Source organism: Lampetra planeri, chromosome 22 (assembly GCF_965212315.1).
Source record: "Lampetra planeri chromosome 22, kcLamPlan1.2.h2, whole genome shotgun sequence".
Classification (NCBI taxonomy): domain Eukaryota; kingdom Metazoa; phylum Chordata; class Hyperoartia; order Petromyzontiformes; family Petromyzontidae; genus Lampetra; species Lampetra planeri.
In genome coordinates, this window is record NC_136128.1 from 13,229,874 (window position 1) to 13,245,910 (window position 16,037).

Here is a 16,037-nt window from a genome sequence, read left to right on the forward strand (position 1 = left end):
AGTGTTATATTAAAAATGTATAAGGTATAGGGTGGTTTATAGCAATACAGTATGTAATTTAATGTTGGTTTTGCCTATGGAAGTATATAGTACGGTATAGACGCGTGTGATGTAAGAGAATAAAGTTTAGATGGAAGCTTATTATATAATTTTTTACAACGTAGAATTTTTCATGTATTACTTACTGTTAGTAACTCAGCTTATTGTAGAGTATAGTAAGTTTACTGATGATGCTATGTAGTTTATACTTTAGTTTGTCATGCAGTTTATACTGTAGTTTTTTACGTGGTTGTTTAGTAACTACAGCTACATACTATTAACATTCCTTTCCTTTGTTAATGCTCCCCCCCTTCCCCCCCCCCCTTTGATGCTGCTAATCCTGCATAATGCACGGGCATAGTATTGATTTGGAACCCCCCCCGCCCACCTCCTACGCATTTTCCATATGCTGAATTCCTCTTGATATGCAAATTATTTTGTTTAGGCGCTCTTCTTCCCACCTCCCCCCCTCTAACCCAGCTTAAATATACGCTCCAAGCTTGGGGTGTTTCATTCTTCGCCTGAGGATGGCTGCTTGCGTTGTGGCCGAAACGTCGTGAGAATTGTTTTATTATGTTTTATTTTTATTATTTTATTACTTCCCTTCTACGTGACTTTACCGAAAGAACCAAGAAGATGAATCCCTGCAGTCACGAAAGCTTTAAATCGAAACATTACAATTATTTACAGTGATAGCAATTGGTTATTATAATTATTTGACCTCAGGTCTTAATGGAGCAATCCTCCACGTGGAACTGTTGTCTTTGTGGAGCTGCGCTATGTGTGGAGCCAGACTTTCGCGTGCAGTGGCAGTCGACGTAAAATGACACGTGTGGTATGTACGATGAACTTCTTTTGCACCATCCATGCGAAATAACTGCTTTTTGTGTTTAGTTTCCCTCGCACACCTCCAATTAGCACAGTTGGCAACGTATAGTGCGAAAGAAGTTCAACATGCATATGTAGCCAATTGCACGAATCGGAGGTGCGGCTGAAGAGCAACAAACTAAACCCGAATAGATGATCTTTGGTGAGAATGTGCCCGTTTCGCCATGATAGCGCATCCGCTCGTGTGCTCTGCAAGCCCCTCCGTGGCACTGGGCCGGTGGCACCTTGCAGGAGCAGCGACTCTGGGGGCTGCCCTCGGTGCTGCCCAGTGCACCACACGTGCTGGGCACACTTCTTGGGACTGTCCCGAGCTGGGATGTGTCTGGACAGGATACTGCCATCGGGATGGGATGTGTTCCAATAAACGTATTTTGCAGAAACGGTTTGAGGTTTCATCCTGTGTGCGAGTATGTGGAGAGCACGGTGTGACCCTGAGGTAGGCGTTCTCTCCATTTAAAATTCACAAGCACGTGTAACATTACAACTTTGTTCCAGAACTCATTCATTCACCAGCATATTCATTCTTCCACTTGCGCATTCATAAACTCGTTCATTCACTAAATGAAACATTTTCTATCTCTACCAGCTTATTCATTCACGGAGTAATTAACCCACTCATTCACCAGATCGTGCATCCATTCGTCGTTTGATCGAATTACAATTGATATCATTGACCGACTCGGTTAGTCTAACTATTCCGTGAGGATTATGATGCATCACGTGTGGTGATTATGATTATTATCCATCCAGTCTGAAGATTCTGATTACTGATCTCGGACAGTCCCATCCCCGTGACGTCACGCGCTCGGCCCCGCCCCGCCCCTCTGGCCCCGCCCCTCTGGCCCCGCCCCGCCCCTCTGGCCCCGCCCCGCCCGCTGGCCCCGCCCCATGGAATCGCCGCCGCTGATCCCAGAGCGCGGAGCCCGACCCCTGCGATCCCCACGGACCCCTTTCGTCCCCCTCTCCCCTCGACCCCCTCAGCCCCCTCAGCACCCCCTCAGCACCCCCTCGAGCGCACGGCAGAACGCGGCTTCGCAGACTCGGGGGGTCGCGGAGGCGGCGCGGGGCCTAGAGACACGGGAAGGCGGGGGAGGCGAGGGGAGCCGAACCCCGGTGAGTGAGGGGACCCCGCTGAGTGAGGGGACCCGGTGAGTGAGGGCCCGGCTGAGTAAAGGGACCCGGTGAGTGAGGGGACTCGATGAGGGGACCCACACCCCGCTGAGGGGACCAAGGTGAGTGAGGGGACCCGGTGAGGGGACCAAGGTGAGTGAGGGGACCCGGTGAGGGGACCCCGGTGAGTGAGGGCCCGGGCTGAGTGAGGGGACCCGGCTGAGTGAGTGAGGTTACCAATATCACAGTGATTGAGGGACCCCCTTGAGTGAGTGGACCCACTGAGTCAGCATACCCCAGTGAGTGAGTGGACCTACTGAGTCAGCATACCCCAGTGAGTGAGTGGACCCACTGAGTCAGCATACCCCAGTGAGTGAGTGGACCTACTGAGTCAGCATACCCCAGTGAGTGAGTGGACCTACTGAGTGAGCATACCCCAGTGAGTGAGTGGACCTACTGAGTCAGCATACCCCAGTGAGTGAGTGGACCTACTGAGTCAGCATACCCCAGTGAGTGAGGGGACCTACTGAGTCAGCATACCCCAGTGAGTGAGTGGACCCACTGAGTCAGCATACCCCAGTGAGTGAGTGGACCTACTGAGTCAGCATACCCCAGTGAGTGAGTGGACCTACTGAGTGAGCATACCCCAGTGAGTGAGTGGACCTACTGAGTCAGCATACCCCAGTGAGTGAGTGGACCTACTGAGTCAGCATACCCCAGTGAGTGAGTGGACCTACTGAGTCAGCATACCCCAGTGAGTGAGTGGACCTACTGAGTCAGCATACCCCAGTGAGTGAGGGGACCTACTGAGTCAGCATACCCCAGTGAGTGAGTGGACCTGGTGAGTCAGCATACCCCAGTGAGTTAGTGGACCCACTGAGTCAGCATACCCCAGTGAGTGAGTGGACCTTGTGAGTCAGCATACCCCAGTGAGTGAGTGGACCTACTGAGTCAGCATACCCCAGTGAGTGAGGGGACCTACTGAGTCAGCATACCCCAGTGAGTGAGTGGACCCACTGAGTCAGCATACCCCAGTGAGTGAGTGGACCCACTGAGTCAGCATACCCCAGTGAGTGAGTGAGTGGACCCACTGAGTCAGGATACCCCAGTGAGTGAGTGGACCTACTGAGTCAGCATACCCCAGTGAGTGAGTGGACCCACTGAGTCAGCATACCCCAGTGAGTGAGTGGACCTACTGAGTCAGCATACCCCAGTGAGTGAGTGGACCTACTGAGTCAGCATACCCCAGTGAGTGAGTGGACCTACTGAGTCAGCATACCCCAGTGAGTGAGGGGACCTACTGAGTCAGCATACCCCAGTGAGTGAGTGGACCTACTGAGTCAGCATACCCCAGTGAGTGAGGGGACCTACTGAGTCAGCATACCCCAGTGAGTGAGTGGACCTGGTGAGTCAGCATACCCCAGTGAGTGAGTGGACCCACTGAGTCAGCATACCCCAGTGAGTGAGTGGACCCACTGTATCAGCATACCCCAGTGAGTGAGTGGACCCACTGAATTAGCATACCCCAGTGAGTGAGTGGACCCACTGAGTCAGCATACCCCAGTGAGTGAGTGGACCCGGTGAGTCAGCATACCCCAGTGAGTGAGTGGACCCACTGAGTCAGCATACCCCAGTGAGTGAGTGGACCCACTGAGTCAGCATACCCCAGTGAGTGAGTGGACCCACTGAGTCAGCATACCCCAGTGAGTGAGTGGACCTACTGAGTCAGCATACCCCAGTGAGTGAGTGGACCCACTGAGTCAGCATACCCCAGTGAGTGAGTGGACCCGGTGAGTCAGCATACCCCAGTGAGTGAGTGGACCCACTGAGTCAGCATACCCCAGTGAGTGAGTGGACCTACTGAGTCAGCATACCCCAGTGAGTGAGTGGACCCGGTGAGTGCGGGAACCCAGACTGGTGAATCATGGCTCCTTTATTACACTTTGTGGTCCCATAGTACTTCTGTGTCCCCGTGGTGTCCCCGTGATATCCCCTTGATATCCTGTCTGTCCCCTTTTGTCCCCATGGTGTCCCCTTGATATCCCCTTGATATATTGTCTGTCCCCTTTTGTCTCCATGGTGCCCCCTTGATATCCTGTCTGTCCCCTTTTGTCCCCATGGTGTCCCCGTGATATTCCCTTGATATCCTGTCTGTCCCCTTTTGTCTCCATGGTGTCCCCGTGTTATCAAACCTTTTCTTTCTCTGTGGGAGTCCCCTTGTCATTACTATCCCCGTGGTGCCCACACGGTCTTCTCAATGGTTATCGACTTGCTATCCGTTTTTTCCTTTGACATCCCCGCATGATCATTCCCATGGTCATCCTCTTGCTATCCCTTTGATATGCCATGGTGTCCCCGTGGTCTCGACCGTGGTTGTCCACTCCCTATGTGCTCTGATATCCCCTTGGTGTCCCCCTCTCTCCTAGCAGGAGGTGCAGGGCTGGGGCCAGCATGGGCAAGCAGAACAGCAAGCTGCGGCCCGAGGCGCTGCAGGACCTGCGGGAGAGCACCGAGTTCTCGGAGCAGGAGCTGCAGGAGTGGTACAAGGGCTTCCTCAAGGACTGTCCAGGGGGCAGCCTCACGGTGGACGAGTTCAAGAAGATCTATGGGAACTTCTTCCCGTACGGCGACGCATCCAAGTTCGCCGAACACGTGTTCCGCACCTTCGACGCCAACGGCGACGGCACCATCGACTTCCGCGAGTTCATCGTGGCGCTGAGCGTGACGTCGCGCGGCAAGCTCGAGCAGAAGCTCAAATGGGCCTTCAGCATGTACGACCTGGACGGCAACGGCTACATCAGTCGGGAGGAGATGCTGGAGATCGTACAGGTGAGTGGGCGGCGGCAGTGAGAAAGATGGTGGAGGTGGTGAGGAGGGTGTACGTTAAGTGGTATAGGTGAGGCGGTGATGGATGTGAATACGAAGGTTATGGAGAGGGAGTGATCTGGGTGGTGAGGCAGAAGAGGTAAAGGGGGGGGGGGGGGTTGTAACTGAGGAAGTGAAGAAGGTGGGAATGGATGTAATGGAGATGGAGGTAATGTAGGTGAGGGGGTGGTGGGTGCAGGTGGTGATGTCGTCTAAGTCAGTGTTTGTGGGATTCTCTTGCACACTACATCCATCTCTAGGCCATCTACAAGATGGTCTCCTCCGTGATGAAGATGCCGGAGGATGAGTCGACACCTGAGAAACGCACTGACAAGATCTTCAGGCAGATGGACAAGAACCACGACGGTATGGTGCAGTGACATCACACATGCTCCACCCCCCAGCCCTTGCACTCAGCCTCAATGCGGTATGAGGGATTAGGCTCAGCTGCTTAGTTGAGTGGGCAGCCCCTTCCAAAACCGCTGTGTCAGAGTATGAGTGCACTCTTGTGATGGTCTGTGATTATTGGTGTGTGTGTGTGTACGTGCCTGTCGCTCTTTTTTTATGTGTGGGTTGGTGTGTGTGTATAGGTGCGTTAATGTTTATATTCGTGTATTGCTGTTTGTGTATTGGTGTGTGTATTGCTGTTTGTGTGTTGGTGTGTCTATTGGTTTGTAACTGGGTGTCTGTGTGCAACAGGCAAACTCTCCCTAGAGGAGTTCATTGCTGGAGCCAAGAATGACCCTTCCATTGTTCGGCTGCTGCAGTGCGACCCGTCCGGCGCCACACAGTTCTGAGGAGGCGAGCGCTCATCCAGCGGCACCAAAGCACGGAGCACGTGACGTCCCGTGTACCTCACAATACCTCGCTTACCATATCACACTTCACGTACCACAATGAGTGTACCAATCGCACCGCATGTATCATCATGCTACACCACGCGCATCGTACCCTACTTTGTGTACAATGCTGCAGCTACCACACCACACATAGCGCAGCACACCTTGCATACCATCCCACGTGTACCACACCAAACACTTCACACCCTGTGTACCATATCACACATTCCACTGTGTATCGCACCACACATCGCCACACGTATCGTGTGACGTAAAACATTCCACATTATATGTATCTCAACACATACAACATCACACCTCAAGTACCACATCACATGTACCACACTCACCGCGCAATGTCTGATGTATGTCATGCACCAAACCTCACATTACCACAGTCGGCGCACAACTCACAGGTACCACACACATTGTGGACCACACACCACACTGTGTATACCAAATGATATATTCCGCAATATGCATGCGCTACACGACATTTCCTGAATACATCACTCCGCATGTACCAGACACACTACACCCACACCGCATGTATTGTACACACCACAGCATACTCTGGGTACCAAATGACATTCCGTGTTATGCATGCACCACGCGACACTTGGTGTCCACGCACCACAGCGGGACACTCCCTGAATATCTGGGCGGTGGCGGGAAGGGGGGGTGGGGGTTAAAGGCACCATTCTTGGGTGGCACCACCACTTTGGTTGCTTCTTACAGCCCCGGCGGGACCACGGTAGCATCCGGTGGAGCAGGAAGTGCTTGCTCAGCCACCGCTACTTGTCCTCGGCAGTCCTGAGGTTCAGTCGATAGCGTTGTCTTAGGTGTGTGAGTGTAATTTGCCTGCGCGTGTATCCGTTTCGTGTTGAGGGAGCAGCGTGAGGAGCTGCAGGTGGCACGGGCGATGCTGAAACTTCCAGCACGGGGGATATCCGGGGAAATCCAAATGACGCCTCTAGCCCTGTGGGGTCTTGGCGGATGCTGCTCACATTCCTAATGTGTTCAATTTCAAGAGATTATTTATAATTACTCTTCCAGTGGAGGTTATGAGAGTGGCTGCTGCTGCTGCCTTTTTTGATTCGCTTGATAAAGGGCCCAGAAAGCATTGCTGTCTTAAACGGCTAGCTCAGAACTTGAGCTGGGATAACCGATTATTTAAGTAATCAATCAATTTCTCTCCTAATTACCAGTCCCATTACTCGACCAATACCAACATAGTTGGAATAATGTTTATCTCAGTTTCCACGTGTGTCACTTCAGCACAGACGACGTTTAATCAATTCACTTGATCAACTAATCGTCCCAGCTGTCATCTGAACTAGCCCCACCTTGCACTGTCGGGGTTCAGATGAGTCGGAGTGAGTGCTGGTGCTCATTGCCAGGTGGTGCTGGCTGGGGAGAACAATGGCTGCCCGAGCTCAGGCCCCACCACCATCCCAAACACCGGCCTCACCTGCAGCTCCGTTCGCTGCTTTTGTGTTGCCGTGACGTCGCGGTCGTGTGTCCGTGTGGGGCTATGTGAGCAAAGGGAACACTTTGGGACGCATCTTGACCATATGATGGTGCCGTGGGGGGACGTTCTGGCCTGGGGTCACTGTTGAACCAGGGGTTCTTTGTGAGCCTGGTGTTAAGTGTTGAACGTGGAGTCGTTGGTGAACCCAGTGTCATTGTTGAACCTGGTTATCATTGGTGAGCCCTGAGGCACTTGTGACCTTTGAGTCAACGGTGAATCTGGTCTTTCATATTGAACTTGGAGTTGTTTGTGAATTTGGAGTTGTTAGTGAGCCCACGTGTGCCAGAGGGCATGGCGCTCCGTGCTGGGCACGGTGAGTGGCATGGAACCACGTGAAGCCACGCCGACCTTCGTGGCCTCCAGGCCAAAGAGTGGGACTGCCATGATGCATATGGGGAACGGCCCCATCCTGTGTAAGAAGAACGAGGCTGTGGAGGTGGTTTTGTATTTTAACAATTTTTGTAGTGATGTCCGTAATGTAAGGCCCTCCACACTCCCACAACCTCATCCAGTATTCTTCTCCAAGTCGGCATCCCCAAGCCTGGTTCTCTTGGCGCAATGGGGTTTGCTGTGAGAATGTGTTTCGGGCTGCTTGGGGACAAATCCCTGCGTCGTTGTTGGATTCTGCACTGGAGTGGACAGCACTCAATATCCATGTGTGGAAGGGAAGTCTTGTCTGTGGGGATTGAATTTGGGTTAGGGTGGTTTGGAGGTTTTGTGACCTGGAATGAGTAAATAACTCAACGAGGGAGGTTCCAGAGCACGAGGGGTATCGTCCGCACACAGTACGGAGGTGGGGGGCACCTGTGTGGGTTGTGGGGGGCTGGGTAGGTGTTGTGCATGATCAGTTTACAGTGAAGCATTTGTAAACATTTCTTCTATAGCATTCCGTCCCACGCTGGCGCAATAAACGCAGCGTGGCCATTAAACGCACCCTGGACTATTGTACTGTCTGGTCCTCGTCTCATCCCGTCTGTCCTTTCCTTTGGTGTCTTGTCCGATCTGTTCCTACCGCTGCCCTATACCTGGGGGGAGTGGGGGTGGACGAGTGCGAGAGCTTGACCCAGGTGAGAGTGGGGAAGATGGGAGGGCTTCAGCTGCCCCCCCCCCCCAAGGGGCGCTCAGCGAATTGCGTAAACGTTTGCTCCGTGAAGGGCGCGGGGCAATGCGACTAAAAATAACGGCGCTGAGCGGCGGACGGTGGGGCTGGGGACAGTGACTTGGCGAACACGTGGACATCGACTGTATGTTAACACCAGCTGTAGAATCATCAGATGTGTGAACCTCAATGTTACCATCAACTATGTGATGTGAACATCAGCTGTTAGTGGATATTTAGGGGGGGGGGGGTAGTTCGCTCATTCTCTTCTGCTGCCTCCATTGTCTGAAACTTCTTCCCCCCAGCCACCCCCGTAGTCAAAGCTCAAGGATTTAATTTCTTTTTACTCTGCTCGACTGCCCCGCTCTCAAAATGTATGTCCACAGATGCAGCAGATTGTATTTCAATGCGGTTGCACTATGAAGCGACACTAATCCCAATCGTACCGCACTAATCAGCAGCTGATGCTCGACATCCACCGGCGTTTCGCAATCTCCGCTGTGCATCAGCCGAGTGGCGGCGGCGGTGTAGACGCCTCCCCCCGTCCCTGTCCCGTTCTACGAGGCTCGCAGCGGGGGTCATGGGCGACCTCGGTCTGTAATCCTCGCGTGTAGCTGGGAGCCTCGGAGGGGCCATCGCGACCCAATCCGGGGCGGATTACGGAATAAAGCCGCGGCGCCGCGTCGGTGGCCACGACGACCTAAGCGGCTCCCAGCGCCGCGTCATCTCCCTCCAGCGGGGTCGCTGCTGCTGCTGCTGCCACCACCACACAGCCCACCACCACCACGCAGCCCACCACCACCACCACACAGCCCACCACCACACAGCCCACCACCACCACACAGCCCACCACCACCACCACACAGCCCACCACCACCACCACACAGCCCACCACCACACAGCCCACCACCACCACCACACAGCCCACCACCACCACCACACAGCCCACCACCACCACCACACAGCCCACCACCACCACACAGCCCACCACCACCACGCAGCCCACCACCACCACGCAGCCCACCACCACCACTCAGCCCACCACCACACAGCCCACCACCACCACCACACAGCCCACCACCACCACTCAGCCCACCACCACCACTCAGCCCACCACCACACAGCCCACCACCACGCAGCCCACCACCACACAGCCCACCACCACCACACAGCCCACCACCACCACACTCCACCACCACCACACAGCACTCCACCACCACCACCACACAGCCCACCACCACACAGCCCACCTCCACGCAGCCCACCACCACCACACAGCCCACCACACACCACCACCACCACACAGCACTCCACCACCACACAGCCCACCACCACACAGCCCACCACCACCACACAGCCCACCACCACCACACTCCACCACCACCACCACACTCCACCACCACCACACAGCACTCCACCACCACCACACAGCCCACCACCACACAGCCCACCACCACCACGCAGCCCACCACCACCACATAGCCCCCCACCACCACGGGCCATGGGCACAGGGGGGCCCCATCACAGAGACCCCCGACCTGCCACAGAGGCAGGACTTCTGATCGCGGTCTCGATCACGCGGAGACCGCCTCGTCCCCCAAAGATGCACGTGGTTAAATGACGTCACCGAATCGCAGCCGGATGACGTCATCAACAGAAAACATGACGTCATGCACTGACGTCACAGTCGCAATGACGTTTTTCCGGTTCCGTGCATCGCGAGTCGTGGAATTTCCGGTCCCGGGTCGCGTCCTCTCCTCGCACGCGTCGCCGCCTCCTCCTCCTCCTCACCGCCCTCCTCTTCATCGTCCTCCTCACCCTCCTACTCCTCACCCTCCTCTTCATCGTCCCCCTCAACCTCCTCATGGCGCCGCAGGTTCACGCGGAGCGCGACGCGGGGCGCAGCGCGGGGCTCGCGGCCGAGATGCGCCGCGGGATCCGCGCGGTGCTGCTCGGACCCCCGGGGGCCGGGAAGGGGACCCAGGTGAGGACCGTCAGGGGGGAGGGAGGTGAGGGGTGAGGGAGGTGAGGACCGCCAGGGGTGAGGGAGGTGAGGGAGGTGAGGGGTGAGGGAGGTGAGGGGTGAGGGAGGTGAGGACCGCCAGGGGTGAGGGAGGTGAGGGAGGTGAGGGGTGAGGGAGGTGAGGGGTGAGGGAGGTGAGGGAGGTGAGGGAGGTGAGGGGTGAGGGAGGTGGGGGGTGAGGGAGGTGAGGACCGCCAGGGGTGAGGGAGGTGAGGGAGGTGAGGGGTGAGGGAGGTGAGGGGTGAGGGAGGTGAGGGAGGTGAGGGAGGTGAGGGGTGAGGGAGGTGAGGGGTGAGGGAGGTGAGGACCGCCAGGGGTGAGGGAGGTGAGGGGTGAGGGAGGTGAGGACCGCCAGGGGTGAGGGAGGTGAGGGGTGAGGGAGGTGAGGACCGTCAGGGGTGAGGGAGGTGAGGGAGGTGAGGGGTGAGGGAGGTGAGGACCGCCAGGGGTGAGGGAGGTGAGGGGTGAGGGAGGTGAGGACCGTCATGGGTGAGGGAGGTGAGGGGTGAGGGAGGTGAAGACCGTCAGGGGTGAGTGGGTGAGGGGGGTGAGGGAGGTGAGGGAGGTGAGGGAGGTGAGGGGGGTGAGGGAGGTGAGGGGTGAGGGAGGTGAGGGGTGAGGGAGGTGAGGACCGTCAGGGGTGAGGGAGGTGAGGGAGGTGAGGGGTGAGGGAGGTGAGGACCGTCAGGGGTGGGGGAGGTGAGGTCAAGGGTGGGGGAGGGAGCCCGATGGAAGAGGAGAGGAAGGTGAGTTGACGAGTGAATGTAGGGGAAGGGTCGCGGTGAGGGGAGGTGATGAGAGATGTTTGGTGAAGAGATGGGTTGAGGGTAGAGGTTTGTGGGGAAAGATGAAGTGATGATTGGATCAGAGGACGGAGAGATTTAATTGAATTCAGGAGAGCTAAAGAGACTTCGGGCTCGAGGGGAGGTATCGGTTTGAGGCGGGCACGGTGAGAGGTGACGGGAAGAGGGGTGAGGCGACAAGGGAGGGGAGAGAAAGGGTCGTGAGAGGTGATGGAGGTCGCGGGTGAGAACTGTACCGTGGTTGGGGGGGAAGAGACGGAGCGAGGGGAGGTGAGGTGGGGGCGAGGTGGGGGGTGATGTGGGGGTGAGGTGGAGGTGAGGTGGGGGTGGAGGTGAGGTGGGGTGGGGGCGAGGTGGGGGTGAGGTGGAGGTGAGGTGGGGGTGAGGTGGAGGTGAGGTGGGGTGGGGGTGAGGGGGGGTTTACGGGGAGGGTGAGAGGGATGCGTGGTGAGGTGTGTTACGAGGACATGGCATGAGGGGTGGGGAGGCCCTGGAATTCGTGTCCCATCTCGGGCGATGCAGACGTCACCGGTGAGGGGCGGTGGTTGGGGCAGCAGGACCCCCCCCCGCCCCGGGTGCCCCCTCCCTGCAGCGGGGACGCTGTGTGGCCGGATTCCTGACGGCGGAAAAGGGCCGCGGGACGACGGCTCCACCCACCCTGGCGGGGCCGGGGAGCGGCAGCGCAGCTCACGGCCAACCCGGCCTCAGTCAGTTACCTAGTGCTGTGTGTAAACATCTCCACTAAGGAGACAAAGACGGTCGGGCGTTGATCTGGCCACCCACCTCGTGTACCCTTTCGGCCTTCATAGGTGCTCGCCTACAGCACTTGCCTCAAACGTATTTTGAGGCTATAAAGGGGAACTTTGTCTTGTGTGTGAAGGTGTGCGCCTGGCGTCTTTCCGTGCACAATTGTGTGTGTGTGCTTGTGAAGGTGCGTGTGTGAAAGCCTGTCTCTTAGTCAACCCATGGCACCTGGGTCTGTTCTGTGACCTGCCAGCGAGCCTTCTACACTTCACGTGGCCTCAAAGTGCACACAGCGTGGCACAAGCGCCGTGAAGACGTCGCCACCACTTAGTGGTGAATGGCGGTGATGTTTGTGTTTTTTGCGTTGCACAATCCTCGCCTGGCACAATCGCTGTGTGGACGTGGCTGGCTCTCCGAGGCGAATGGTGGTGGTGGTGGTTGCGGTGTTTATGATGCTGCCTTATCTGTGTATTTGCACGTCTGTTGCTGTGTGATAATGTTTTGTGGGAGAGTTTGCATCTCTGGATGTGTATGAAAGTTTGTACAATGCGTGAATTTGTACATAATGCGTGTGTAAAGGTGTGTACATAATTGCCCCAACAGCCTGTTAAGGTTATACGGGGGATCTTTGTCTCTGTACATAATGGGTGTGAAGGTTTGTGTGAATCAAGGGTGTGTGTTGAACTTTTATGTGCTGACCCAAACAACTTTCCCCAACAACAGTCTGTTGAAGAGCATCAGTGGGATTATTTACAGGGTGACAGTCTCATTGTGAAACCTTAACCCAAAATATCCAACTTCCACCATATACGGACATTCACGTGAGGTTAAAGGCCAGTCCAGGTTGGCGCACTGGATGACTAAATCTTACGGTTACAGCGTTCACCACGGCGGCCTGCTGATTTTGACCCACAAATGGTTAACCCGCGACCACTGTCACCGCCCCATGTGTAGTGTATGACATCTGCTGTGTGTGTGTATACTGTATCATGGTGGGGAGCAGTTAGCGTGCTGCGCTACGAACCCGGCAATCCAAGTTCAATTCCCGCTCAGCCACCAACACCTTTAACAATCTAAACTGGTCCTGGGTCTCCCCTGGGTCGACTCGGCCTCAAATGAGTACCTGGTGGGATGTGTAAACATCACCACTCGGGGTACACAGGGGGCTGGGCGTGGTGTTGGCCACCCACCCCCTCGTGTGCCGTCCCGGCCTTCATAGGTGCTAGCACTTGCCCCAACAGTCTGTTCAGGCTATATGGATGATCTGTGTATCATGTATGTCTATGTATGTATAGTGTATGATTTATGTTTGCGGATGTGTAGTAGATGTCGTGTATGACGTGTTTGTGATAAATGTGTCGCATATGGTGTGTGCGTGTGTGCACTCCAGGCCCCACGTCTGGCGGAGGAGTACTGCGTTTGCCACCTGTCCACGGGGGACATGCTGCGTGCCATGGTGTCCAGCGGCTCCATGCTGGGGCGACGCCTCAAGGAGACGATGGACGCCGGAAAGTTGGTGGGCGCTCATTCCCACACACAGACCCCTCGTAGTAGCTTTCCAGGATGGTGGCGCTATTGCTGTTAGCAAGCACCTATGAAGGCTGGCATGGTGCGTGGCCATCTTTATCTACCTAATGCCGATGTTTACACAATGACCAGATACTTATGAGGTTGTACGCGTGTGTGCACGTTTGTGTACGTGCCCATGTGTCCATGTGTCTGTGCATCTGTGTTTGTCTTTGTGCAGGTGAGCGATGAGATGGTGGTGGAATTGATTGAGCAGAACTTGGACAGCCCAGCCTGCAGTAAGGGATTCTTGCTGGATGGTTTCCCACGCACTGTGCGCCAGGCCGAGATGGTGAGCGGGGGTCTCCTGTGTGAGTGGGGCGAGTTGCGTGGTGAGGTGGCAAGCAGTGTGTTGAGGGGGTAAGGTGGTGTGGTGACCGGATGAGGTAGGCGAGTGGGTAAGTGGTATGAGTGGGCGAGTGATGAATGACGGGTTGTGTGGTGTGGTCAAGGGGTGTGTGACGAGGGAGTGTGTGGTGAATGGTTGTATTATGTGATGAGGGGGTGAGTATTATAATAAAGTGGCTTGTATCACACAGCTCGATGATTTGTTAGATCAGAGGAAAGAGAAACTCAACTCCGTCGTCGAGTTCCAAGTGGACGACTCCCTGCTCATCCGTCGCATCTGTGGCCGGTATGGGAGTCATCCACAACCACAAAATCACAATCATAGCCACGTTCATCGCTATAGTTACAGCCAGTTATAACCACATTCATAGCGACAGTTATGACGACAAACATAAATTTACCCCACGTAGCCTGCACAGGCTGTTGGGGGAAGTGCTGCGAGCGTACCGGCTGTGCACTTGTGACGGCCGGTACAGTGCACGGGGAGGCGGTGTGGTGGGCAACACACCCGGCCATATTTTTATTCTTAGTCCTGATGATGACACACCACGCAGAGTGCTCATTTAAGGCTGCGTCAACCTGGGGAGGGATGCTTTGGAGGAGCGACTCGGATATCACTAGCGGCTGGTGTTAACCATGGCTGGGATTTAAGCTTGGGTCACTGGATTTGTAGCGCAGTATGCTACCACATCACCACTATCCCACAGTCGCAAATATAGCTACAGCCATAATCATTAACACTGTAAGAGCACTCTCCCATTAAACACACAACAGCTCAATGCTGTGCCAGACCCCAGTAATGTCTGTCTTGTCTGCCCGTCGTGTGTTCCAGGCTGATTCACAAAGAGAGTGGGCGCTCCTACCACGAGGAGTTCAATCCCCCAATTGTGCCCATGCGTGATGACGTGAGTGCCACCCTCCCCATGCCCTTCTGGGCCTGCTTCTTCTGCTCGCGCTACTGTGGAGTGGTTTGGTCCATCGCTCCACTGCGGTGTCCTGAGCGTCTGCCTCGTGTTTCTTCCCCGTGGCGATGCAGGTGACGGGAGAGCCTCTCATCCGGCGCTCGGATGACAACGAGCAGGCGCTGGCGTCGCGGTTGGCGTCGTATCACACGCAAACAAGCCCTCTCGTCGGCTACTATCAGCGGCGTGGGCTGCACACCGCGGTGGACGCGGCACAGTCTCCCGACGTGGTGTTCGCCAGCATCCAGGCGGCCTTCGCTCGCGCAGAAAGTAAAGACCTTGTCGTGTTCCTTTGAGGTCTCGTGGGGTCCGAGGTGCCCGCTTCGGTTGGTGTCTCCGAGGGTCATCAGGGTTTTGCCGAGGGTCTGGCTCGGGGCTCTTCTTTCCGTCCCCTGTGGACGCTCTCCTGCCTCCTGATCTCTTCCCAACCCAGCTCGGGTCATCCTGTTGCCCTGGGGCTCATGACCCCGGCCACACCCTCCAAGAGCTGGGCTGACTGCCCAGGTGAAACGACTGTGGCATCCCCTCTTGGTGATACACCACCCCTCCTCATGAGGCAGTCCATGACAAGGGAAATTGGATACAATTTTACTCGTTTTATGCCACTTAACACAGATTTCTTCTTGCTGGTGCCTCTCCCCAGAAAGCATTGTCACCCACCTGACCTCTCTCCTTTCTTTCTGTCCTCAATCTCCTCTTGCTTTCTGCCGCTGCAGATTCTATTCGGCATCTCTACCCACGAAGTTGCACTTGGCTGATTAGCTGTACTTGGTGTCTTTGCACGGACGTTTAACTCGGCCGGTAAATTCGTTTCGGTTTGCACGGCTGGTAAACTCGGCCGGTAAATTCGGTGCGTTTACGACTGGTAAACTAGGATGGTAAATTTGGTGTCTTTGTGCCCCAGAGGTTATGCTCCGAGCTGACCGCACATGACCTCTTGACAATCACCGACTGGGTGCTTGATCACAATTGTGGGGGTGTGCGATGGTGTGGATTTGTGAAACGAAGCAGCCACGGTCGCACTGGGAGATCCGCCCTTGACCACTCTGCTGCTGCTGGCTCGGAGTTTAATTTGCACAAATGTTTCTGTTCCAGAACAAGGTCACTAGGCTGAAGCCTCCACTCGCTCTGCTGCCTTGCAGATGAATCTGCGTGCCTCCTTGCCCACCGTTTACAGTCATTGCTGCACATTACTGAAGCAATAAACATTTCACTTGGCC

At 55.6% G+C, this 16,037-nt stretch overlaps 2 protein-coding genes across 7 annotated transcripts; both read left to right on the top strand.

Annotated features, from left to right (window-relative positions):
* The first annotated feature begins 1,809 nt into the window (after window positions 1-1,809).
* On the top strand, window positions 1,810-8,217 carry LOC144725089 (hippocalcin-like protein 1). 2 transcript variants are annotated; one of them, XM_078604556.1, is made up of 4 exons: window positions 1,810-2,040; window positions 4,467-4,866; window positions 5,163-5,268; window positions 5,617-8,217. In XM_078604556.1, the coding sequence occupies exons 2-4, from the start codon at window positions 4,489-4,491 to the stop codon at window positions 5,697-5,699; spliced, it is 567 nt and encodes a 188-aa protein (XP_078460682.1). In that variant the 5' UTR covers window positions 1,810-2,040; window positions 4,467-4,488; the 3' UTR covers window positions 5,700-8,217. The 2 variants fall into 2 exon arrangements, with proteins under 2 accessions (XP_078460682.1, XP_078460681.1); XM_078604555.1 differs by having other exon boundaries at window positions 1,814-2,040; window positions 5,602-8,217.
* Window positions 8,218-10,112: 1,895 nt separating this feature from the next.
* AK2 (adenylate kinase 2) lies at window positions 10,113-16,036 on the top strand. 5 transcript variants are annotated; one of them, XM_078604562.1, is made up of 7 exons: window positions 10,113-10,355; window positions 13,332-13,457; window positions 13,689-13,799; window positions 14,047-14,141; window positions 14,688-14,760; window positions 14,892-15,087; window positions 15,913-16,036. In XM_078604562.1, the coding sequence occupies exons 1-7, from the start codon at window positions 10,236-10,238 to the stop codon at window positions 15,924-15,926; spliced, it is 735 nt and encodes a 244-aa protein (XP_078460688.1). In that variant the 5' UTR covers window positions 10,113-10,235; the 3' UTR covers window positions 15,927-16,036. The 5 variants fall into 5 exon arrangements, with proteins under 5 accessions (XP_078460688.1, XP_078460687.1, XP_078460691.1 ...); XM_078604565.1 differs by lacking the exon at window positions 10,113-10,355 and adding an exon at window positions 11,770-11,904; XM_078604561.1 differs by lacking the exon at window positions 15,913-16,036 and having other exon boundaries at window positions 10,117-10,355; window positions 14,892-15,236.
* The last annotated feature ends 1 nt before the right edge of the window (window position 16,037 follows it).